At 42.5% G+C, this 25,006-nt stretch overlaps 1 protein-coding gene across 11 annotated transcripts in view; it reads left to right on the top strand.

The window, feature by feature from the left end:
• The window catches only part of LOC126266753 (glycerol-3-phosphate dehydrogenase, mitochondrial), a 301,663-nt gene that overhangs the window by 262,950 nt on the left and 13,707 nt on the right, over positions 1 to 25,006 (top strand). For 6 of the 11 annotated variants that reach the window (XM_049971266.1, XM_049971263.1, XM_049971267.1 and 3 more), the window contains 3 exons: positions 9,877 to 10,035; positions 10,119 to 10,307; positions 19,435 to 19,533. In XM_049971266.1, coding sequence (XP_049827223.1) covers positions 9,877 to 10,035; positions 10,119 to 10,307; positions 19,435 to 19,533 — 447 coding nt within the window. Of the gene's footprint in view, positions 1 to 9,876; positions 10,036 to 10,118; positions 10,308 to 19,145; positions 19,245 to 19,434; positions 19,534 to 25,006 lie in introns of all 11 variants that reach the window. The other 5 variants (XM_049971264.1, XM_049971262.1, XM_049971259.1 and 2 more) reach the window with 1 other exon arrangement.

Consider the following 25,006-nt stretch of genomic DNA (forward strand, 5'->3'; position numbering starts at 1 on the left):
CCTACCCTTGCAACCGCCCCCGGTGTAAAACCTGTCCTATGCACCCTCCCACCACCACCTACTCCAGTTCTGTAACCCGGAAGGTGTACACGATCAAAGGGAGAGCCCACGTGATTTACCAACTGACCTGCCTACACTGTGATGCTTTCTATGTGGGAATGACCAGCAAGAAACTGTCCATTCGCATGAATGGACACAGGCAGACAGTGTTTGTTGGTTATGAGGATCACCCTGTGGCTAAACATGCCTTGGTGCACGGCCAGCACATCTTGGCACAGTGTTACACCGTCCGAGTTATCTGGATACTTCCCACCAACACCAACCTATCCGAACTCTGGAGATGGGAACTTGCCCTTCAGTATATCCTCTCTTCTCGATATCTGCCAGGCCTCAACCTCCGCTAATTTCAAGTTGTCGCCGCTCATACCTCACCTGTCTTTCAACAACTTCTTTGCCTTTGTACTTCCGCCTCGACTGACATCTCTGCCCTTACTCTTTGCCTTTACAAATGTCTGCTTGTATCTGTGTATGTGCGGATGGATATGTGCATGCATGCGTGCGTGCGCGCGCGCGCGCGCGCGCGCGTGCGTGCGTGCGCACGTCCTTTTTTTCCCCCAACGGTAAGTCTTTCCGCTCCCGGGATTGGAATGACTCCTTACCCTCTCCCTTAAAATCCACTTCCTTTCGTCTTTTCCTCTCCTTCCCTCTTTCCTGAAGAAGCAACTGTTGGTTGCGAAAGCTAGGAATTTTGTGTGTGTGTTTGTGTGTTATTTTATTTTGCCTGTCTACCGGCGCTTTCCCGCTTGGTAAGTCTTGGAATCTTTGTTTTTAATATATTTTTCCCATGTGGAAGTTTCTTTCTGTTTTATTTACATCACCTTATATAACCAAGTGTACAGACAGGGCATACTGAAAGGACTACAAAGATCACATGGAAGCTCATGATGCCAGCTATGTTCAGAAACTGACTTCCCCTACCATCAACCCCACTTTGTGTGTATCAGTCAACACACGATTGAACAGAGCTACACCATCAGCTCGGAAAAGGGGTAATGGAGCCATTGGCCATGTTCCAGGAAGTGTTTGGAAGTGAAAGCCTACCAAGAGCTTCAGATTTTAAGAGAGGATGAAAGGTGAACCCTGTGCAGGACACCCATCTGTAAGCAGAAATAAATACAGATCAATGTGTACATGCTGTGTTGAACTCAGACTGGCAGCTGAGTGCTCAGATGATAACAGACCACATAGCAATTGACAAAATTACTGAAAGACATATCTTTTTTTTGAAAACAGTTTTCTTGCTGTGCCCGGCTGCATTTTGTATACTCTCTAAGTCAGCCATCACATTATTTTACTGTACAAACAGCACAGCTCATCTACTACTTTGTGTCTCATTTCCCAATACAATTCTCTCAGCAGCACCGACTTTAATTCAGTTACGTCAATTTATCTTTGTTTTACTTTTGTTGATTCATCTTTTAACTGCTTTTCAAGGCACTAGCTGTTCCATTCAGCTGATTATTGCAGTCTTTGACAGGATCGCAATGTCACCAGCAAACCTCAAACTTCCTGCCTTTTCAAATTTCTCCTTGGTTACCTCTAGTGACTATTAATGTACAAATTGAATAACATCAGGATGGCTACAGCCTTGTCACATTCCCTTCTCAACTACTGCTTCCCTTTCACATCTTTTGATTCTTGTAATCACAGTCTGGTTGTAGATAAAGTTTTGCTCACTGTATTTTTATTGCTGTTACTTTCAAAATTTCAAAGAGTGTATTCCAGTCAACATTGTCAAAAGCCTCGGGTAGATCTAAAACATCTAACTGTAAATAGAGGTTTGCCTTTCTTCGGCCTTCCTTCAGCCTATCTTCAAAGATAAGTGGTAGGGTCTATATTGCCTTGCACATTCTTAAATGTGTCAAGAACCAAAAGTATTAACTTGCTTTTTCTTCACTTGTTGAGTGTTTGTGGCTTTGACATTTTATACACTTGTTAATGAACACCAACGTGGGGGGGGAGAAAAAGAAGAAGAAGAAGAAGAAGAAGAAGAAGATCACACACTAGTACGAATTGACATTCAAAGTACAGTTGATGCACTGCTTGTTCAGTATTACAGCTGTAGATCCTAGTCACTCTCACCACTTCCACATTTCCACATTCCGCTAGAACTTTATGTGGGAAACATTTGACTTGTTTCCCAGTTTTTAACCTGGAGTCCTAAATTTTGCTTCCATACATATATTATATTGCCTGAAATTATCTATCAGTATCCATAGCATTCAGAAATGTATCTTTCAAACTATGGAACATTTGACAACGAAAAGGCTAGGTTGCTACTCACCACAAGGAGGCATTGAGTGGCTGACAGACATATTGAAAAATACTGCCTCCTATTTTACGTGTTCATAAAATGATAGTTGTTACTAAACTAATTTTTACATTATACATTGTGCATACATCTTTTTAGTAGTTAATAATTTTTACATTTTACACACATCGTCATTAACATAAACACATAAATACATAAACTTCTTTCTAATCAGAAGATTTCAGTAATAATCATTATATGGTATAGTTTACATTCAAGAATTAATTATGCAGTTTTACACGTTAAGTTAATGATAATTAAACTATTTTGTTTTTTATTTCATTAAAGAATTAATTATATAGTTTTACATACTTAGTTAATGATAGTTACATTATTTCATTGTTTATACATTCCTTCCAAATTACTTGCAAGATATTCTTAAATCGAATAGTATGCTTTATTTTTAAACCCTGTCTAATACCTCCTTAAATTTAAAGGGAGTGAGTGTTTTGACTGATTGTGGCAGTTTCTTACATAACTTTAGACTTAAGTGTTGTGTGTCAGTAGTGTGTCAGTGAACCCTAGAATATGGTACATCAAGCATGCAATTGTTTCTAGTGCTGTGCAAATGTAAATTGTTGTATATTTTCTTTTAAGTATATTAAGCAGTTATACATGTAGACGTGGGAGGGTCATTATGTTTAATAGGCTGAAGTGCTTCTTACAGGTTTCTCTTGGACCCTTTTGTACATCAAATTGCTTGTGACTGTTGAATTATCCCCTAACAGAAATATTGTACCTGTGACTGAAAGAATGCATAGTAGCAAAGCATCAATAAACTTTCACTTACGGAATATCTTAGTTTATACAGCAAGAATATCACACGTGCAAGTTTGCCTGTCAGATAGCTTATATGGTCATCCCATGAGAGCCTTTGGCCTATTTTTAGTCCTAATAGTTTGACACTGTGATTCTCTTCTTTTCATACCTTCAGACTAAAATAAATTTCCTTCAGTTTTGTGTTGTTTATACGTAACTGGTTAGCAATACACCACACCCTACTACATATTTCAAAAAGTTTATTATTTTTGTTTACCATCTCTTGCATGCTGTCACCTGTGGAGATCATGGTCATATGATTAGCATATAAGACATTTTTGCTGGCTATATAGTTAGAGAAGCTATTTACATAGGCAATAAAGTGGAAGGGTCCAAGAACGGGGCCCTCTAGAATTCCTAATTGTTGCCTGTTATTTAGGTATGATTTAATCAAATTAAGTGGTTTGTCTGCAATACCATAATATTCTAAACAAATATTAAGAAAGAGATAGAGGGGCTGGCCAGTACTTACCTCAGCTCAGTACAGCCGATAGATACACAAAAAACAACCAAAAATTTACGTTCCTAGCTTTCGGAATAAATGTTCCTTCATCAGGGAGGAGAGAGGGGAAATAAAGGGAAGAAGGGAAAGTGGATTTAGTTACTCACAACCCAGGTTATGAAGCAACAGGGAAAGGAAAACAGGGAGGGTAGCAAGGATGGAGGCATGGTTATCATAGGGAAGCCAAAGATATTCTATTGTAAGTACTGTGCCAGCTTCAAACCAAAGAGGATGCATACAGAAGTGAAGAGGTATATAGTATAAAGATGTAGGATGAAAAGATGCATGAAATGGCTAAAGAGGAAAGGGAAAGAGGAGAAGACTGAAGAGTAAATGGAAGTGAGGTTGTTTAACATAGGTTCAGTCCAGGGGGATGGCGGGATGAAAGGATGTGTTGGAGTACAAGTTCCCATCTCCACAGTTCAGAGGGACTGTGTTGGGTGGGGGAAGCCAAATGGCGTAGCAGGTTCCTAGGTCCCTAGAATTATGCTGGAGGGCATGCTCCGCTACTGGGTATTGGATGTCTCCTAGGGGGACAGTTCGTCTGTGTTTGTTCATGCGCTCAGCCAGTTTAGTTGTCATACCAATGTAAAAGGCTGTGCATTGCAGGCATGTCAGCTGATAAATGACGTGTAGTTTCACATGTGGCTCTGCCTTGAAATGTGTATGTTTTACCAGTAGCGGGGCTGGAGTAGGTGGTTGTGGGTGGATGCATGGGGCAGGTTTTGCAGCGGGGTCGGTTACAGGGGTAGGAACCGCTGGGTAGAGAAGGTAGTCTGGGAATATTGTAGGGTTTAACAAGGATGTTACGGAAGTTAGGGGGGCGACGAAAGGCAACTCTGGGTGTGGGGAGAATTTTGTCAAGGGATGATCTCATTTCAGGGGTTGACTTGAGAAAGTCATATCCCTGGCGGAGTAATTTATTGATGTATTCGAGGCCAGGATAATATTGGGTGACAAGGGGGATGCTTCTGTGTGGCCTGAGGGTAGGAACATTGTTGTTGGACGGGGAGGAATGTATTGCTCGGGAGATCTGTTTGTGGACAAGGTCTGCAGGATAGTTGCGGGAGAGGAAAGCACTGGTCAGGTTATTGGTGTAATTGTTGAGGGATTCGTCACTTGAGCAGATACGATTGCCACGAATACCTAGGCTGTAGGGAAGGGAGCGTTTGATGTGGAATGGATGGCAGCTATCAAAGTGTAGGTACTGTTGTTTGTTTGTGGGTTTGATATGGACAGAGGTGTGGCTTCAACAAGATGAAGGTCAACATCCAGGAAGGTGGCTTGGGTTTTGGAGAAGGACCAGGTGAAATTCAGATTCGAAAAGGAGTTGAGGTATTGGAGAAAATTAAGGAGTGTTTCTTCACCATGAGTCCAGACCACAATATGTCAACCTATACCAGGCCAGGGGAAGCAGCTGTTGGGTCTTCAGGAAAGCCTCCTCCATGCGGCCCATGAAGAGGTTGGCATAGGATGGAGCCATCCTGGTTCCCATGGCCGTTCCCCTGATTTGTTTGTAGGTCTGGCCTTCAAAAGTGAAGTAATTATGGGTGAGGATGAAGTTGGTAAGTCTGATAAGGAACAAGGTTTTCGGAAGATCTTCGGGTGGGCGTTGGGAGAGGTAGTGCTAAAGGGCAGAGAGACCATGGGTGTGTGGGATGTTTGTGTAAAGGGATGTAGCATCTATGGTGACAAGAAAGGTTTCAGGTGGGAGAGGAGTGGGAATGGATTTGAGGTGTTCTAGGAAGTGGTTTGTGTCCTTGATGTAGGATGGGAGTCTGAAGGTGATAGGTTGGAGGTGTTGGTCTACCAGAGCTGAGATACATTCTGTTGGGGCTTTGAAGCCTGCCACAATGGGACGGCCAGGATGGTTCTCTTTGTGGATTTTGGGTAATAGGTAGAAGGTAGGGGTACGTGACTCAGGTGGAGTGAGTAAGTCTATGGAAGCCGTTGTGAGGCCTTGTGAGGGACCTTGGATTAATTAATTCCATTAATTATTTTTAATACCATAATATTCTAATTTTTTAACAATTATCTCAAGTAATACTGAATCAAATGTTTTGCTTAAGTCTATGAGTGTTGCACAGGTGATCACTTTCCTTTCAAAATCATTGTGGATTTCAGTAATCAGACTTTCAGTAGCTTTTAATATGGGCTATACCTGTTCGCATCACTGTGTTTATGTAAAACTCCCGGAAGATTTTTCTTTTATTACAAAAAAAAAATTGATTATTTTGAGTGTGTGAGTTAGTGTTGTTATTCTGCCTGCTGATGTGTGTTTATGTGGAAGCTTAGTTTTCATAATATTACTTCAGTGTCAGTGGTGCTTAGTTCACATAATTATCAATGACTGGACTGCTTTCAGAGTCTAATGTCATTTGCTGTCTATTGACTCTGAGGTACTAGCTTTGATTCTGCAACCCATCTTATTATACCATGAAAACATGTACATCAGAGTTATCTCAGATGTGAGAGATCAAAAGAGAAATGTCTTGAGTATATTATCAATAAAATTCACCCATGGTCTTTTCGAAGCTACACCAAATCAAAACGCTTGTCTGAGCTTAGAAATTGCAGGCGATCTACTTATTTATTACTAGATAGTATCAGCTTGTTATAGAAATTCATCTATAGCCTTGTTATCCATTAAGTTATGATATATATTAAACAATGAAATACATAATATTAATGATCTACATTAGCATTTATTTTATAATGCATTGTGAACCACCTTTGGCTGGCCAACATCAGAAAACTTAATATTGAACAGTCCACACAAAACAGCACCCACTGACAATACATGTTACTGTACAAGATACCTGGATGACGCTCCACTTATAAAATACCAGTTTTTCACACAATACTTAATAATTTCAGTTTACGGAATGCATTTTTGAAATGAAACATATTGTACATACATTGAATGAGCAACACACATTTAATCATCTTGACATACTTGCCTCCACAAAGCCTTTAGTAAAAAATGCTCATTAAATCTGTGTTTAATATTGAGAGATAAACAACAGATGATCACTACTTAGATTACAAAAGAACAGAGTCGGGCACATCACATTACTATTCAGAGTTAAAGTTCACTAAGCTTTGTAGAAACATTCAGTAACCCAAACATATAGCAGTTCAGGTATTTGGTGTTGTTGACTAATTTGTAACTTTATTAGTTTAGATGTTACTTATTTTAACTGTCAAAAAATTCACAGGTCGAAACACAAGCTGGTCTAGAGTTAAAGTTTATTAAATTCACTCTCAAAACTTTTGTAGATGCAGGACTCCTACACAAAATTTACAAATCCACAAAACTGTTGCCCAAACAATTTCTGTTACTTAAGCTGTGACCAACATACCACTTACCAACACACATGCCCATACCCAGTGATCTCTCCAAGTGAACTTCCCTACACAATGAGGCACAATCTCGAAATAGATGGGACCTGTCGTTGCGAAAATCTCTAATTTACATGTAACTTATTCTTACTACACATATTACACTAGATTAGAAATTCACCAGCTTTTCTATTGTACTGTTAGGTTTTTGCTTGGCTTTCTTGTTATTTAAGTTTTCATCTGTTAGTTAATTTACCCATATTTGCCTTTACTGATTGTTAAATTAAATGAAATTCATAGGCTTATAGATAGATATATATGGCTGTTTACTGTCTCACAGAGCTGCTATGTTTATTGATTTGTACTTTATTTTGCATTAAAATAAGTTTTTTCATTCTTGGAATTAACATTCGAGGTCATAAGTCAATATGTACTGCATTAATAAAAATTCTGGAACTATATTTCAACAATGCTGTTCAAACACTATCTGTTGGTACTTGGTTTTTTCAAATCACGTAAGACATTTAGAAGATATTAAGTTCCTGTCAAGAGGTACTTTCAAATCCACCTTCTCTCTCTCTCTCTCTCTCTCTCTCTCTCTCTCTCTCTCTCTCTCTCTCTCTCTCCCTCCCCATCTCCCCCCCCCCCCCCCCCCCGCCCCACCCCCAACCACCACTGAGTGGGCATTTACATGCACTTTGTGCCATTGCCTATTTTGTAACTTTATTAGTTTGGATATTGTATCCACACAATTATTTTGCGACCTCTGATTCCACGCCACAGTGGCACCTCAGCTCTTAAGTGCCCAGCAATAGCCAATTGCACTGGTCAAACCCACGCAAAGTGACCTTCTGTTGCCAGATTACTTTGTGATGCTCTTCCTGCCAATTGCAGAGGCTGAAGTGTCACCTGATATGTTAGCTGACAGCTTTAGTCACTACTTCCTCACAAGTTATGCTAAGCACTGCCAGGACTTGTCAGTACAATGTCACCTGTCAAACCAGCACACCATTTTCCCCCTCCCTCATTTGTCTGTAATGTCTCACATCTTTTGGCCACATACAAAACATAGTCCATTGTGTTCTTAACAAGGTTGCATCTGACATGCTACAACAAACTCTCAACACTGACTCTCCCTTCATACAGCAGCACTATATGCCCTCAGGACTTGGGAATCAGGAAGAGGGGAGCCTTCTACTGATCAAACAAAGGCAGTGAAATGGAAGTCCAGAAGATCTACATCTACATTTATACTCCGCAAGCCACCCAACGGTGTGTGGCGGAGGGCACTTTATGTGCCACTGTCATTACCTCCGTTTCCTGTTCCAGTCGCGTATGGTTCGCGGGAAGAACAACTGTCTTAAAGCCTCCATGCGCGCACTAATCTCTCTAATTTTACATTTGTGATCTGCTCGGGAGATATAAGTAGTGAGAAGCAATATATTCGATACCTCATCCAGAAATGCCCCCTCTCGAAACCTGGCAAGCAAGCTACACTGCAATGCAGAGCACCTCTCTTTCAGAGTCTGCCACTTGAATTTACTAAACATCTCTGTAACGCTATCATGGTTACCAAATAACCCTTTGTTGATGGACTAAATTTTCTAAGTACTCTCTCAATGAATCTCAACCTGGTACCCGCCTTACCAACAATTAATTTTATATGATCATTCCACTTCAAATCGTTCCGCATGCATACTCCCAGATATTTATCAGAAAAAATGATTTGAACTGAAGGCAGTGCAGAAAAGTTAATAAAAGATAGCATTTTGCAATTGTGGCAAAATTAATGGAACACTTTAGGCACATGCAGGAGAACCTACAAATTTCTCTTTTTTATCAGGAAGAGATTACAAATGAGATTTCTTAACCCATCAAGTGGATTGGTACATTATCTGACCGTGCATGGCCTGTGTGCTACATATCTATACAAAATCAAAAGACAGATGAAAGATAGCTGCTCCTGCGACAGAGTGAGCACATCAGAACACACATTATGGGATGCACGCTCTACGAAGATATGGCGGGTAGTGGTTGTCAGGTGGTAAAGATGTTACACCCCAAAGCAGCCCTAAGGAGCAAGTCAACCTGGTATGTATTGAACAATACTGTAGCTGCAGTATTGAGGAAGGCCAAGAAAGACATCACGAGGCATTCAACCATATGTCAGCATGCTACCATCCTGGCTAGGCAACATACTCTGCGGATTGATTGAAGACAATTATGGTCGGCAACCACTGAATGAAATAGTCTCTCAAGAATCTACATTCCATTTGTGCAAGTTATCATGGAAGTGTGAATTTTAACAACACATAGCAGTGATTGGTGGAATTACTTGTTATAATGGAAATGCTGCTAACATGCTGCCTGATGCCCAAGGGATCAAAGGTAGTGTGAGGGTGGATCCAGTAGTGGAAACAACCATCTGCAGATTAAATACACCAAAATAAATGAACAAACACAGAACAGATTCTGTAGTGCTTATAGTAGTATTAGTAGCTGGGTAACTGCTTGTGTTTTATTGTAGTTTTGTAATAGTAGAAGTAGCTGTAGTATTTAAAAAAAATTAGGCCTGTTGAAATAATAGTAAAATATAAATTTATTATTGTCCTGGAAATGTGATTTGTATTGCCTGTTTTAGCTTCTCAGATAAAAGACTGTAATTATGAATAATAAATAAATAAGTACAACAGCTTTACCATAAGTGGGGGAAGCAGTAAACCATTACAGGGTAGTGAACCTTATAGGTGCTAACCTGATCTTCTTCACTCTACATTTTACGGATTCCAGAGACCTGAAGCATGATAGAAATTCTTTTATGGTTTTGTTTTTATGTTCATAGATCCGATATGCAGTAAGAGAATATGCTTGCTGTGCTGTTGATGTGATTGCAAGACGGCTGCGGTTAGCTTTCCTCAATGTCCAGGCTGCTCAGGAAGCTCTTCCTGGTATTGTTGACATTATGGCAGAAGAATTAAAGTGGGACGAAAAAAAGAAAAAGGTCAGTTTTTGGAAATTTCAGAGATAATCCATTTTTATGCCTTTAATGTAAGAAAATTCACACTTTCACTTTTTGTCCTGAAGGAGGAAATAGCACTTGCCTCAGAATTCCTTGCAAATGAGATGGGCCAAATGGTCAACAGAGCTTCAAGAGACAAATTACCTATCAATCTTAGTAAAGAAGAAATTCAAACATACATAAAGAGATTCCAGATAATTGATAAAGATCGTAAGGGATATGTATCGATCAATGACATCAGACGAGGACTGAAGGTAAGAAATTACTTTTTATGAAGTCGTTAAAGAAAAGAAGCTGTATTTGATGTGTGATAGTTTTATTGTTTATATATTTTGCAGAATTGGAAAACTTTTATTGTTGTTGTTAATATCGTCATTCATGTTGGAATACACCTTCTCGACCACACATACTGCCATCAGTACACCAGTACAAATTTTTGATTAAATAGAAAAGTCTCTCACAGGTCTGTTGCTGTGAGCGTTGTCCTTCCTTTTCTTACTTCCACGTGGAAAAATTATAATAAATTTCCACTTCTGTGTGTCTCTATTGTGCCCAGTAACACTCTATTTTGCCCACCTATTTAAAAAATATAATTTTTTTACTTTTATTGGTAAGCTGTCTCATTTTTTGTAGTACATCACTTTTTATCCTGATTTTTAACTGTGATTCATCAAACTGAATAAGGGGTGACATGAAGCATTTAACCCCTTCTTTTGTGCATAGTCCACAAGGCACAATGATTTCACTCCTGTTTTCAGTTTCAGTAATAAATCTTCACTTACTCACTAAAAAATTGTACATTCAGTAATGCATTTTTTAATTATGTGAAAGAAATGACAAGAGATGAATAAACTTGTCTGATACGAAGCTAACACAATAGCAATTGTGTATTGAACTTCTTTCCATACAGTACTGTGTTGTCTTACAGAACATTAACCAGCTCCATTGGAACAATGATTTTCAGATGTCATAGCTTCAAATTAGATTATTCTTTCCACGTCACTTAGTTAGCTCATCATCAGCCATTACATCCTGAAATTTTTCTTATATTATGCATTTCGTAAGGATCACATCAGTGCAGTACCTCCTCCAGTTCTATGATTGATTTATGAAAGATAAAGCCCCATTTGTGATTATATGAGACTGGTTTTGGTGAATTATCTAGCTTCAACTTACACTAACTGTTAGCCAAACTTTGCCATTATATTTTTGTCACTAGTATATTGGCCTATTTTGATCTCCTTTCTGTGTTTGTAGATGCATTGGGGGGGGGGGGGGGGATTTACTCTTGTGTTTTGGGTCTTCTCATCAGACAAGTTTATTCATCTCTTGTAATTTCTTTGACATATTAAAAAAGATGCACTATTGAGTGTAGCACCCTCCTCCCCCTCTCTGTCATTCTTTATAGACTTTGTTTGACAGCCAAACTGTTCAAACAGTATCTTTGTACATAGCACCATATCACATTGTTTAGTATAATTCTAAAAGTTCAACTGAAGTATTGCAAACATAAATACATGCCAGTGCCATATTGTAGTGGTCTAGCACTTCATGTTTTGATATCTCTACTGCACAGCTTGTCAATTCTGTCTTTTCAGATTTCATTAGTTACTAGTATTTAGTTCGTTATTTCCCTATAATGTGTCTCACTTGAGTCATGACCCCGGACAGCTTTTGTAGTTAATTCCAGAACATTCTGATTTCTTCTAACTTGTTCATCTTTAGTTGCACAAAGGAACCCTTGATGGCTATTGCTGTCATTTGAAACACCTTGCCATATGCCTATGTCTACTGTTTATGTTATCTTCATTTCATCGTAGTGTTTTTTTGGGGGGAGGGGTGGTGGTAATTGATTTTCTTATTAGTGTAACTTGAGCGCATTCATGTAACTGATCCTAAAATATTTCTGAAGTGTGTGTGACACTTACAAAGGGGATATTGAACATACACAGAGAAGGACGGCACAAATGAGCACAGGTTTCTTTGTACATCTACATCAGTACTCTGCCAACCACTGTGAAGTATATGGAAGAGAGTATGTCCCAATGTATCAGCTATAAGGATTTCTTCCTGTTCCAGTCATGTATGGTGCATGGGAAGAATAGCTGTTTAATTGCCTCTATGCATGCTATTATAATTAATTTAATCCTGTCCTCGTGATCCCTGTGTGAGCTCTACATGAGGGGTTGTAGTATATTCCTAGAGCCAGTTCTTGAAATTTCGTAAGTAGGCTTTCTTGGGATAGTTTCCATCTATCTTCAAGAGTCTACTACTTCAGTTTCTTCGACATCTCTGTGCACTCCCCTATGGGTCAAACAAACCTGTGACCACTCTTGCTGCCCATTCCTGTACAGTTCCGTATCCTTTGTTAGTCATATTTGGTACAGTTCCCACACTTCAGCAATATGCTAGAATGGGCCACATGACTGATTTATAAGCAATCTTGTTTGTAGACTGATTGTATTTTCCCAGTATTCCAACAGTAAAGTAAAGTCTACCACCTGCTTTACCAATGACTGAGCCTATTTGATCATTCCATTTTTTATCCCTGTTAAGTATTTACATTAAGGTATTTGTGTAAGTTGGCCAATTCCAACTGTGAGACGGAGGGCAGGGGAGGAGGATGGAGCAGAACAGTGGAAAGGGAGAGAAGTAAAAAGATTGGGTGCGTTGGTGGCAAGGGAGCTGTGTAGTGCTGCAACGGGGCTAGAGAAGGGGCTGAATGGATGAAAACAATGACTAACGAAGGTTGAGGCCAGGAGGGTTACAGGGACGTAGGATATATTGCAGGGAGAGTTCCTACCTGTAAAATTCAGAAAAGCTGGTGTTGGTGGGAAGGAGCCAAATGGCACAGGCTGTGAAGCAGTCATTGAAATGAAGGATGTCATGTTGTGCAGTGAGCTCAGCAACAGGGAGGACCATTTGTTTCTTGGCCACAGTTTGTCAGTGGCCATTCATGTCGACAGACAGCTTGTTGGTTGTCATTCCCACATAGAATGCAGTACAGTGGTTGCAGCTTAGCTTGTAGATCACATGACTGGTTTCGCAGGTAGCGCTGCCTTTGGTGGGATAAGTGATGTTTGCGACCAGATTGGAGTAGGTGGTGCTGGGATGATGTACGGGACAGGTTTTGCATCTAGGTCTACTACAGGGATATGAGCCTGTTCCCAACCCCTTACCTCATGGCTCATACCCCTGTAATAGACTTAGATGCAATATCCTTTTCCACTGCTCCCCCCCCCCCCCTCCCCACACACACACACACACACCTGTCCCCTGCCCTCCATCTACCTCCTGACTGCACCTAGCTGCCCTACCCTTTCTCCACCTCGTCCCTTCACGCTCCCCACCAGCACTCCACTGTCCTCCACCACTATCCTGCTATTCCTCCCCCTCTCTGACCTAGCCTCACGTGTGCATGCGCGCGCGCCTCGTCTGTTTTTGACAAAGGCCTCATTGGCTGAAATTTTATTTGGGACAGTCTTTTTGGCGTGCCTATCTGCAACTCAGCATCTTCGCTATATGGTGAGTAGCAACTTTGCTTTTCACAATATTGTTAATATAAACATGAGCAGCCTGGGTCCCAACACATTGCCCTCAGGTATATCCAAAGTTACTTCTATGTCTGATGATGACTCTACATCCAAGATAACTCCCTGTGTATCCTCATAGGGATTTTTGTGTGCACACACAGGCATTAGAGCAATCATTTTTCCTGCCCTGCAAACATGAATTAAGCAGGAAGAAGCCCTAGTAATTGGCACAGTGGGAAGTACTTTTTGCCATTCATTTCAGTGGTTTGCAGGGTATACGAGGGATATCCAGGAAGTACCAGATGCTTTGGTCTGTCACTGTGGTGGACATTGTTACATTCATCATCTTGGTGCCATAACTTTCCTACACTCACAGGAAGAGATCCCCAGTGGTGGGATAGGCTTTATGAAACCAAATATATGATGATGTAGGTTAAGATCCCAGGTATCACACCCTGCAGCCTTTCGCCCTGGTGGGCCCTCATTTGTGAGTAATTGATGAAAAAAAATTCGAGAATTTTGTGTTACCTTCAGTAGTGTTGAATAAGCTGTATTGTGTAGTCTGTGGTGTGATGGATAGGATAATAGCTTCATAAGAAGGAGGTTATGAGTTCAAATCTCATCAGTTGCAGTAGACTTGTTTTTTTATTTTTTAAATGTAATTTTTATTTCCATTCCTTTGTCATATCATTTTAATATCAACTTCATTTGATCCCATTTTTCTTCCTATCATTCTTTTTCCACTTAAAATCTTTGTTCAGTTATTAATGAATACATTTTATGTATTTCGATTTCATGTCCTTTGTTTATCATCCTGGTTTTTTTGCTTGGATTTCATTTTGCTTATGTAATCCTTTCTTTTATGTCAGTCTTCATCTTATTTATTTTGAACATAGCGAATAGGAATTTAGGTTATGTTTTTATGATGATTATCGTGCAGAAAAACTGTGCATCTGGTAACAAAACATACATTTTTTCAGACAATTGCACAGGCAATATAAATAGACTATTTTGTCTTTTGTTTTTAACTCTTAGATCAGAATTTTCAAATAATTGAATATTATAACAACAGAAACAACAAAATCCATACAATTACTGAATATTATAATAGATAAATATAATTAAATTCTCATTCACAAAAATTCTAATTGGAAAAATAATACTATAAAGAAAAAATTAAACAAATGAAAAAAAAATCATATGGTGATTAAAATGATGTGACAAAGAAATAGAAGTAAAAACTTACATTTAAACCAATATTTGCTACATTACCGTATATTTGATTTTAAAAAGTTGGTTCCATCGCTGGGGACCTCTCTCTGTCATTAGGTGCCCAGAGGTGGCAGCGTGTGGCCTGTGTCTCTGCTACTTTGGTTTTTGTGACATTTCGAAATGTGGGCTGCAATAGAAAATCTCCCATTTGTGAGGTTCATTCTGTGATTAGGTTATTGCTGGCCAAAGACTGAAAACCATTTGAAATTTATTGTGTCCTTTCTGATGTGTGTGGAAAAGGAATAATGAGTGAAAGCCAAGTGAGGCAACAGTGGATTGCTTTTAAAAATGGCTGTACCAGTGTTCGCAGTGAGGACCATAGTGGTAGACCCAACATTGTGATTGAGGAACTGGTAATGAAAATAAATGACAAAATTTGTGAAAATTGTCGTTTCACGATTACGGAACTTTTGCGATTACCAGCTCTTCCCAGAGTTGAAGACAATGCTCGCTACTCAATGCTTTGATACTGGCAGCAAAATGCATGCCTGTATAAACCAGTGGTCGCAATCACAAACAGCACATTTCTACAGAGGTGGTATTGAAAAATTTTCGCCAGTGTATCATAATTGTCTCAATTTGAAGGGTGATTATGTAGAACAATAGCTAAAGAGCCTACCTTTAAAACATGTGTAATGAAACATGGTTTTTCCATATTAATTTTTATTTCAAAATTTGTGTTACTTCCTGAATAGCCCTTGTAGATGTAGAAGTGGATATAAATAGGATCAGCCGAGATAACATAAACTACTGGATGGGGGAGGGACATAATGTGGTGGTGGTGGACGACGACGACGACTCGAGAGAAAGCTTGTTCTCATATAGGCATTAGTAGTAGTAGTAGTATTATATTTTACGTTCACCCTCAAAAAGAAGACAATTTTTACAAACTCAAAGGACAAGCAAGTTGATCTTCCTGCTGTCACTTCTCCTCCACCATATGCAGTTTGTTTAAAAGCATCATATGTGATGTCTTTTTCTCTTTCCACACTGTTATTTGGTCTCACCCCTTTCTTAATGATGTCAGCAGACCCTATTGTTATGGTATTATTCTTTCTGCCATAACCTGCTCACCAACTTGATGTTAATTTTCCATCCTCTGCTGTTCTTTTGCATCATTTGTTTCTTCAATACATCAATCTTAAGTACTTTCCATCTCTTAATGCCTGGTGTCTCAACATTATCAAAATATCATCTATCTTCAAGTGAACAAGCATTATAATTTTTTTGATTGTTTTATCTTTTTTAATCTTTAATTAGGAACATTATTCTGTAGTATTAACCTTTTTTCCCATGGCTACCTATGTATGCATTCAACACACATTGCACACCTCCTTCTGCTCTCTCTCTCTCTCTCTCTCTCTCTCTCTCTCTCTCTCTCTCTCTCTCTCTCTCTCTCTCTCTCTCTCTCTCCTGTCTGTCTCCACCTCTTCCTCCGTCCATCTCTATGTCCACTTCATTCTCCCACCACTAGCTATCTCCTCTTCCCCATTTTCTCTGTCCTCATCTCCTGTTCCCCCCTCTCTTTGACCATTTCATTCACCACCTCTCTCTAATCATATCTTCTTCCCATCTCTCTTTGCCCATCACCTCCTCCCCCTCTCTTTATCTGTCTCTCCTTCCCCTCCCTTTATCCATCTCCTCCTCCTTCCCCTCCCTTTGTCCATCCCCTCCTCCATCCCCTCCTCCTTCCCCTCCCATTGTCCATCTCCTCCTCCTTCCCCTCCCTTTGTCCACCTCCTCCTCCTATCCCTCCCTTTGTCCGTCTCCTCCTCCTCCTATCCCTCCCTTTGTCCATCTCCTCCTCCTCCTATCCCTCCCTTTGTCCATCTCCTCCTCCTCCTATCCCTCCCTTTGTCCGTCTCCTCCTCCTCCTATCCCTCCCTTTGTCCATCTCCTCCTCCCCCTCCCTTTGTCTGCCAACTCCTTCCTCTCCCTTTGTCCGTCTCCTCCTCCTATCCCTCCCTTTGTCTGCCTCCTCCTTCCCCTCCCTTTGTCCGTGTCCTCCTTCCCCTCCCTTTGTCCGTCTCCTCCTCCTATCCCTCCCGTTGTCTGCCTCCTCCTTCCCCTCCCTTTGTCAGTCTCCCCGTCCCCCTAACCCTCTCTCTGCCCGTCTCCCCGTCCCCCTAACCCTCTCTCTGCCCGTCTCCCCCTCCCCCTAACCCTCTCTCTGCCCGTCTCCCCCTCCCCCTAACCCTCTCTCTGCCCGTCTCCCCCTCCCCCTAACCCTCTCTCTGCCCGTCTCCCCCTCCCCCTAACCCTCTCTCTGCCCGTCTCCCCCTCCCCCTAACCCTCTCTCTGCCCGTCTCCCCCTCCCCCTAACCCTCTCTCTGCCCGTCTCCCCCTCCCCCTAACCCTCTCTCTGCCCGTCTCCCCCTCCCCCTAACCCTCTCTCTGCCCGTCTCCCCCCTCCCCCTAACCCACTCTCTGCCCGTCTCCCCCTCCCCCTAACCCTCTCTCTGCCCGTCTCCCCTCCCCCTAACCCTCTCTCTGCCCGTCTCCCCCTCCCCCTAACCCTCACTCTGCCCTTCTCCCCCTCCCCCTAACCCTCACTCTGCCCTTCTCCCCCTAACCCTCACTCTGCCCTTCTCCCCCTCCCCCTCCCCCTAACCCTCACTCTGCCCTTCTCCCCCTCCCCCTCCCCCTAACCCTCACTCTGCCCTTCTCCCCCTCCCCCTAACCCTCTCTCTGCCCTTCTCCCCCTCCCCCTAACCCTCTCTCTGCCCGTCTCCCCCTCCCCCTAACCCTCTCTCTGCCCGTCTCCCCCTCCCCCTAACCCTCTCTCTGCCCTTCTCCCCCTCCCCCTAACCCTCTCTCTGCCCTTCTCCCCCTCCCCCTAACCCTCTCTCTGCCCTTCTCCCCCTCCCCCTAACCCTCACTCTGCCCTTCTCCCCCTCCCCCTAACCCTCACTCTGCACTTCTCCCCATCCCCCTAACCCTCTCTCTGCCCGTCTCCCTCTCCCCCTAACCCTCTCTCTGCTGTCTCCCCCTCCCCCTAACCCCCTGTCTCCCCATCTCCCCCTCCCCCTAACCCCCTGTCTCCCCTTCTCCCCCCTCCCCCTAACCCCCTCTCTGCCCTTCTCCCCCTCCCCCTAACCCCCTCTCTGCCCGTCTCCCCCTCCCCCTAACCCTCTCTCTGCCCGTCTCCCCCTCCCCCTAACCCTCTCTCTGCTGTCTCCCCCTCCCCCTAACCCCCTGTCTCCCCATCTCCCCCTCCCCCTAACCCCCTGTCTCCCCTTCTCCCCCCTCCCCCTAACCCCCTCTCTGCCCTTCTCCCCCTCCCCCTAACCCCCTCTCTGCCCGTCTCCCCCTCCCCCTAACCCTCTCTCTGCCCGTCTCCCCCCTCCCCCTAACCCTCTCTATGCCCGTCTCCCCCTCCCCCTAACCCTCTCTATGCCCGTCTCCCCCTCCCCCTAACCCTCTCTCTGCCCTTCTCCCCCCTAACCCTCTCTCTGCCCTTCTCCCCCCTAACCCTCTCTCTGCCCGTCTCCCCCTCCTCCTAACCCTCTCTCTGCCCGTCTCCCCCTCCCCCTATCCCTCTCTCTGTCCATCTCCCCATCCCTCTCTCTTTCTCTGTCTCCTTTTCCTCCTCCCACTCTGTGTCTATATACTCCCCCATGTCTCCCTGTTAGAGCTAAGAGATTATAAACCTCGCACTGCTGAAACTTGGTAAGTTTGCTGTTAGTATCGCAGATTTGGTTTAAATTAATGCAGAGTTTCATTTACATTGCTACATACATGCTCCTTAGTTACTAGATCGGTAGATAAATTTGTAAAATCTATCTTTAATTGAAAGTATTTGAGGTTTTTAGTTTTGTACTTGTAAGAAAGCTTTTGTACTGGTCTGTTCTAGAAGTGCCCTCTGAAATCAGAATTTATGTACTCTCAAATTTGTGCACATTAATAATTAATATAATATTCTTAATGGAGCACATACTTGTGGTACATGAGATTCAGAACGCTTATTTATGATGTCAAAATTTTCTTTGGAAAAGGTGAGAACCTGTGCAGTGTTGTTTTCTATAGATAATATTTTAATACTACAGCGGAAGATTCTGCGATCTAAGCTCTAGCTTGCTAAGATAAGTGTGCAAAATCAGAAGTCTCAAAATAATGTATCATGCAGTTTTTATTTACGATCAATGAATTTCTCTTTTCCCCTTTGAATTATTTTTCGTATTTCATACTGCCAAAAAATATGTTGTAGTTAACTATGTATAATGTGATTATATTTATAGTGCTGTCTTGCCTCATGTAATATAAAGCTTAATTTGTTTGAAATAACAGGAACTAGAAATTCGCCTGACTGACGAGGAAATTCACAACGTACTAACTGAAGTTGATACAGATTGTCATGGAAGAATAGAATTAGCTGACTATATTAAGGTAACATTCTAACACAGAATTTTTGCCATACATTCTGCTCCACAGCTTATCATCAGCTGGTGCCACCAAGCTTATGCAGCCATTTCTGTGCCGACGTCAAGGTGAAACTGATTGCAGCAACAAGCTGTTGTAGTGTGGAATATATGAAAATATTGCATTGTAATGAAACAAATGAACTATCTAATTACAGAAATTTGGTGAGGAGGTTTCGGGTGAAGAGCTTCACGAAATCCTTAGAGAGATCGACACAAATATGAATGGCCAAGTAGAGTTGGATGAATATTTGCAGGTAGCACATCAGAAAAATTTGATTTGGTTTGGTACATATTGGTGCATGGTTTTAACAAAGTCATTGTTTTTTCTTCTATCCATTAACACAGCTCCTACAAATTCACCATTGTATATCCAGTTTCGTAGATCATGAAGGGCTTTCTTAATTTTTGCTTGACACTTTTGTAACAGGAGTTTAGTGCATTCTTCTTCATCAAAGAGTTTCTCTTTTCTGTAGCTCCCTTTCCATTTTCTTAATTGCTTGTTCTCTTTGGTTACAGTTTTCAGTTCTGATTCATATTATAGGTATCTTACATACATAAGTAATATTGTATATTAGATACAACATTATATGGGAGTATTTGTTTTATTGCATGCATTCTTGCCCATTGTCTTGCATAATTGTAAGTTCCACACAATTGCTTATGTTTTTTTTTAACATTAGCAGATTGCTAATTTTTGTGTGGTGTTGTGCCTATATGTAATACCCTGAAGCGTATGTAAAAATTCTTACTGTATCATATTTCAAGACCCAACAGTAACACTCCAGTAAATAAATACAGACTTCAATACTGCATGTTAAGTAACTAAAATTCATGACATATTCATTCTGAATATCTTCAACTTCCTCTTATAGAGATTTCATATGTCATAAGTTTACCAACACTTTCATTATAGAACAAAATAACATTGCTTGGCACTGCATGATAACATTCATTTCAACATCACAAAACTGACAGTTTGAATTTTAGCCTTCTTTTTGAAAGTCTAATAAAATGAGATGTCGTTATTTATACATTGATTCACTTTGTTTTGGAGATCCCATCAAAGGAGGAGAAACTTTAAGCATGTGAAGTTAGTCAAGGTGAACACCAAGAAAGTGCAGCAGATGATTGAAACTACCTTTGCAATAATAAAAGAACTGTTGTTAGTCTGATGCACCTATTTTTGTCTACTCAGGCTAAATTTAACATTGCAAAATCAAACAACTGTTGTTGGTCCTCTACTGGTAGCTTAAATAAGTACATAACACAAAGCATATTTATGAAAGAATAGAGTTACATACGTGATCTAATAATACAGGCTTCTGTACAGTGTACATTGCTACTAATAACACAGATAACATAAATCTTCAGTCTTTGTACCTCAATAACTAGTTAATTTGTGTGAGAGGAGTGGCTAATAAGACAACTTTCTAATTTTCTGAAAGACATCTGATAAAATACTTTTGTTCATAGTAATATGTGTTGTATAGTCAATGAGAACTATTATCCACAAAAGAAACAAAATGTGCTTATAGGTCATTTTTCGTAAGAAATCTCTGTTTCAGTCGCACTAATTTGGCAATGTGCTGTTTTATTGATGAATGAGACATGTTACTTAAAAACACCTAGAAATTGCAAAATACGACTTAGATGGTAAGTATAGATGGCGACTTGCAACTTACCGTAAAGGTGGCACATTGACAGGCATAGTGAAAAGACTGTTACACACTGAAGTCTTCTACAGAAAGTAAAGGAAAATCACACACACACACACACACACACACACACACACACACACACACACACACACACACTCTCTCTCTCTCTCTCTCTCTCTCTCTCTCTCTCTCTCTCCAAAATAAAGATTCCAAGACTTACCAAGCGGGAAAGCGCCGGCAGACAGGCACAATGAACAAAACACACAAACACACACACAGAATTACTAGCTTTCGCAACCAATGGTTGCTTCTTCAGGAAAGATGGAAGGAAAGGGAAAGACGAAAGGATGTGGGTATTAAGGGAGAGGGTAAGAAGTCATTCCAATCCCGGGAGCGGAAAGACTTCCGTTAGGGGGAAAAAAGGACAGATGTACACTCGCGCACACACACACATATCCATCCGCACATACACAGACACAAGCAGACATTTGTAAAGGCAAAGAGTAAGGGCAGAGATGTCAGTCGAGGCGGAAGTACAGAGGCAAAGAAGTTGTTGAAAGACAGGTGAGATACGAGCGGCGGCAACTTGATATTAGTGGAGGTTGAGGCCTGGCAGATATCGGAAAGAGAGGATATACTGAAGGGCGAGTTCCCATCTCCGGAGTTCGGATAGGTTGGTGTTGGTGGAAAGTATCCAGATAACTCGGACGGTGTAACACTGTGCCAAGATGTGCTGGCCGTGCACCAAGGCATGTTTAGCCACAGGGTGATCCTCATAACCAACAAACACTGTCTGCCTGTGTCCATTCAAGCGAATGGACAGTTTCTTGCTGGTCATTCCCACATAGAAAGCGTCACAGTGTAGGCAGGTCAGTTGGTAAATCACGTGGGTGCTTTCACACGTGGCTCTCCCTTTGATCGTGTACACCTTCCGGGTTACAGGATTGGAGTAGGTGATGGTGGTGGGAGGGTGCATAGGACAGGTTTTACACCGGGGGCGGTTGCAAGGGTAGGAGCCAGAGGGTAGGGAAGGTGGTTTGGGGATTTCATAGGGATGAACCAAGAGGTTACGAAGGTTAGGTGGACGGCGGAAAGACACTCTTGGTGGAGTGGGGAGGATTTCATGAAGGATGGATCTCATTTCGGGGCAGGATTTTAGGAAGTCGTATCCCTGCGGGGGAGCCACATTCAGAGTCTGATCCAGTCCCGGGAAGTATCCTGTCACAAGTGGGGCACTTTTGGGGTTCTTCTGTGGGAGGTTCTGGGTTTGAGGGAATGAGGAAGTGGCTCTGGTAATCTGCTTCTGTACCAGGTCGGGAGGGTAGTTGCGGGATGCGAAAGCTGTTTTCAGGTTGTTGGTGTAATGGTCGAGGGATTCAGGACTGGAGCAGATTCGTTTGCCACGAAGGCCTAGGCTGTAGGGAAGGGACCGTTTGATATGGAATGGGTGGCAGCTGTCATAATGGAGGTACTGTTGCTTTTTGGTGGGTTTGATGTGGACGGATGTGTGAAGCTGGCCATTGGACAGATGGAGGTCAAAGTCAAAGAAAGTGGCATGGGATTTGGAGTAGGACCAGGCGAATCTGATGGAACCAAAGGAGTTGAGGTTGGAGAGGAAATTCTGGAGTTGTTCTTCACTGAGAGTCCAGATCATGAAGATGTCATCAATAAATCTGTACCAAACTTTGGGTTGGCAGGCTTTGGTAACCAAGAAGGCTTCCTCTAAGCGACCCATAAATAGGTTGGCATACGAGGGGGCCATCCTGGTACCCATGGCTGTTCCCTTTAATTGTTGGTATGTCTGGCCTTCAAAAGTGAAGAAGTTGTGGGTCAGGATGAAGCTGGCTAAGATGACGAGGAAAGAGGTTTTAGATAGGGTGGCAGGTAATTGGCGTGAAAGGAAGTGCTCCATTGCAGCGAGGCCCTGGACGTGCGGGATATTTGTGTATAGGGAAGTGGCATCAATGGTTACAAGGATGGTTTCCGCGGGTAACAGACTGGGTACGGATTCCAGGCGTTCGAGAAAGTGGTTGGTGTCTTTGATGAAGGATGGGAGACTGCATGTAATGGGTTGAAGGTGTTGATCTACGTAGGCAGAGATACGTTCTGTGGGGCCTTGGTAACCAGCTACAATGGGGCGGCCGGGATGTTTGGGTTTGTGAATTTTAGGAAGTAGGTAGAAGGTAGGAGTGCGAGGTGTCGGTGGGGTCAGGAGTTTGATGGAGTCAGGTGGAAGGTTTTGTAGGGGGCCTAAGGTTCTGAGGATTCCTTGAAGCTCCGCCTGGACATCAGGAATGGGATTACCTTGGCAAACTTGGTATGTAGAGTCATCTGAAAGCTGACGCAGTCCCTCAGCCACATACTCCCGACGATCAAGTACCACAGTCGTGGAACCCTTGTCAGCCGGAAGAATGATGATGGATCGGTCAGCTTTCAGATCACGGATAGCCTGGGCTTCAACTGTGGTGATGTTGGGAGTAGGATTAAGGTTTTTCAAGAAAGATTGAGAGGCAAGGCTGGAAGTGAGAAATTCCTGGAAGGTTTGGAGAGGGTGATTTTGAGGAAGAGGAGGTGGGTCCTGCTGTGATGGAGGACGGAACTGTTCCAGGCAGGGTTCAATTTGGATAGTGTCTTGGGGAGTTGGATCATTAGGAGTGGGATCAGGATTATTTTTCTTCGTGGCAAAGTGATATTTCCAGCAGAGACTACGAGTGTAGGACAGTAAATCTTTGACAAGGGCAGTTTGGTTGAACCTGGGAGTGGGGCTGAAGGTGAGGCCCTTGGATAGGACAGAGGTTTCGGATTGGGAGAGGGGTTTGGAGGAAAGGTTAACTACTGAATTGGGGTGTTGTGGTTCCAGATTTTGTTGACTAGAATTTTGAGGTGTTGGGGGGGAGTGGAGCTGGAAGTGGGAGATTGAGTAGATGGGAGAGACTGGGTCTGTGTGCAATGAGAAGAGGTTGAGGTTTGTTGGAAAGGTTGTGGAGGGTGAGTGAGTTGCCTTTCCGGATGTGGGAAACCAGGAGATTGGGTAGTTTTTTTGAGGTGGAGGGTGGCATGCTGTTCTAATTTGTGGTTGGCCTGTAGGAGGATGCTATGAACAGTCAGTGTGGATGTGGGAGAGGAAAGATTGAGGACTTTGATTTGGGATAGGAGTTGACAGGTGTGTTCATTGGCCGAGTCGATGTATAGGTGAAGGATTAGGCGGGTGAGGGCTATGGATTGTGCAGTTTGGAACTGGTATAAGGACTGATGGAAAGAAGGATTGCAGCCAGAGATGGGAACTTTAAGTGTTAGGCCTTTGGGGGTAATGCCAAATGTCAGACAAGCCTGAGTAACCAAAATATGGGAGCGTAATCTGGCTAGGGTGAAGGCACGTTTGCGGAGGGAATGTAAATAAAATTTAATGGGGTCGTTGTAGGGATGTTGTGAGGTTGACATGGTATTAGAAGGTGGAAAGGGTAATATGAGGTTAAAAAGTGCCCCACTTGTGACAGGATACTTCCCGGGACTGGATCAGACTCTGAATGTGGCTCTCCAGCAGGGATACGACTTCCTAAAATCCTGCCCCGAAATGAGATCCAGCCTTCATGAAATCCTCCCCACTCCACCAAAAGCGTCTTTCCGCAATTCCACCTAACCTTCATAACCTCTTGGTTCATCCCTATGAAATCCCCAAACCACCTTCCCTACCCTCTGGCTCCTACCCTTGCAACCGCCCCCGGTGTGAAACCTGTCCTATGCACCCTCCCACCACCACCTACTCCAGTCCTGTAACCCGGAAGGTGTACACGATCAAACGGAGAGCCATGTGTGAAAGCACCCACGTGATTTACCAACTGACCTGCCTACACTGTGACGCTTTCTATGTGGGAATGACCAGCAACAAACTGTCCATTCGTATGAATGGACACAGGCAGACAGTGTTTGTTGGTTATGAGGATCACCCTGTGGCTAAACATGCCTTGGTGCACGGCCAGCACATCTTGGCACAGTGTTACACCGTCCGAGTTATCTGGATACTTCCCACCAACACCAACCTATCCGAACTCCGGAGATGGGAACTCGT

The sequence above is a fragment of the Schistocerca gregaria genome, chromosome 4, assembly GCF_023897955.1.
Source record: "Schistocerca gregaria isolate iqSchGreg1 chromosome 4, iqSchGreg1.2, whole genome shotgun sequence".
Lineage (NCBI taxonomy): Eukaryota > Metazoa > Arthropoda > Insecta > Orthoptera > Acrididae > Schistocerca > Schistocerca gregaria.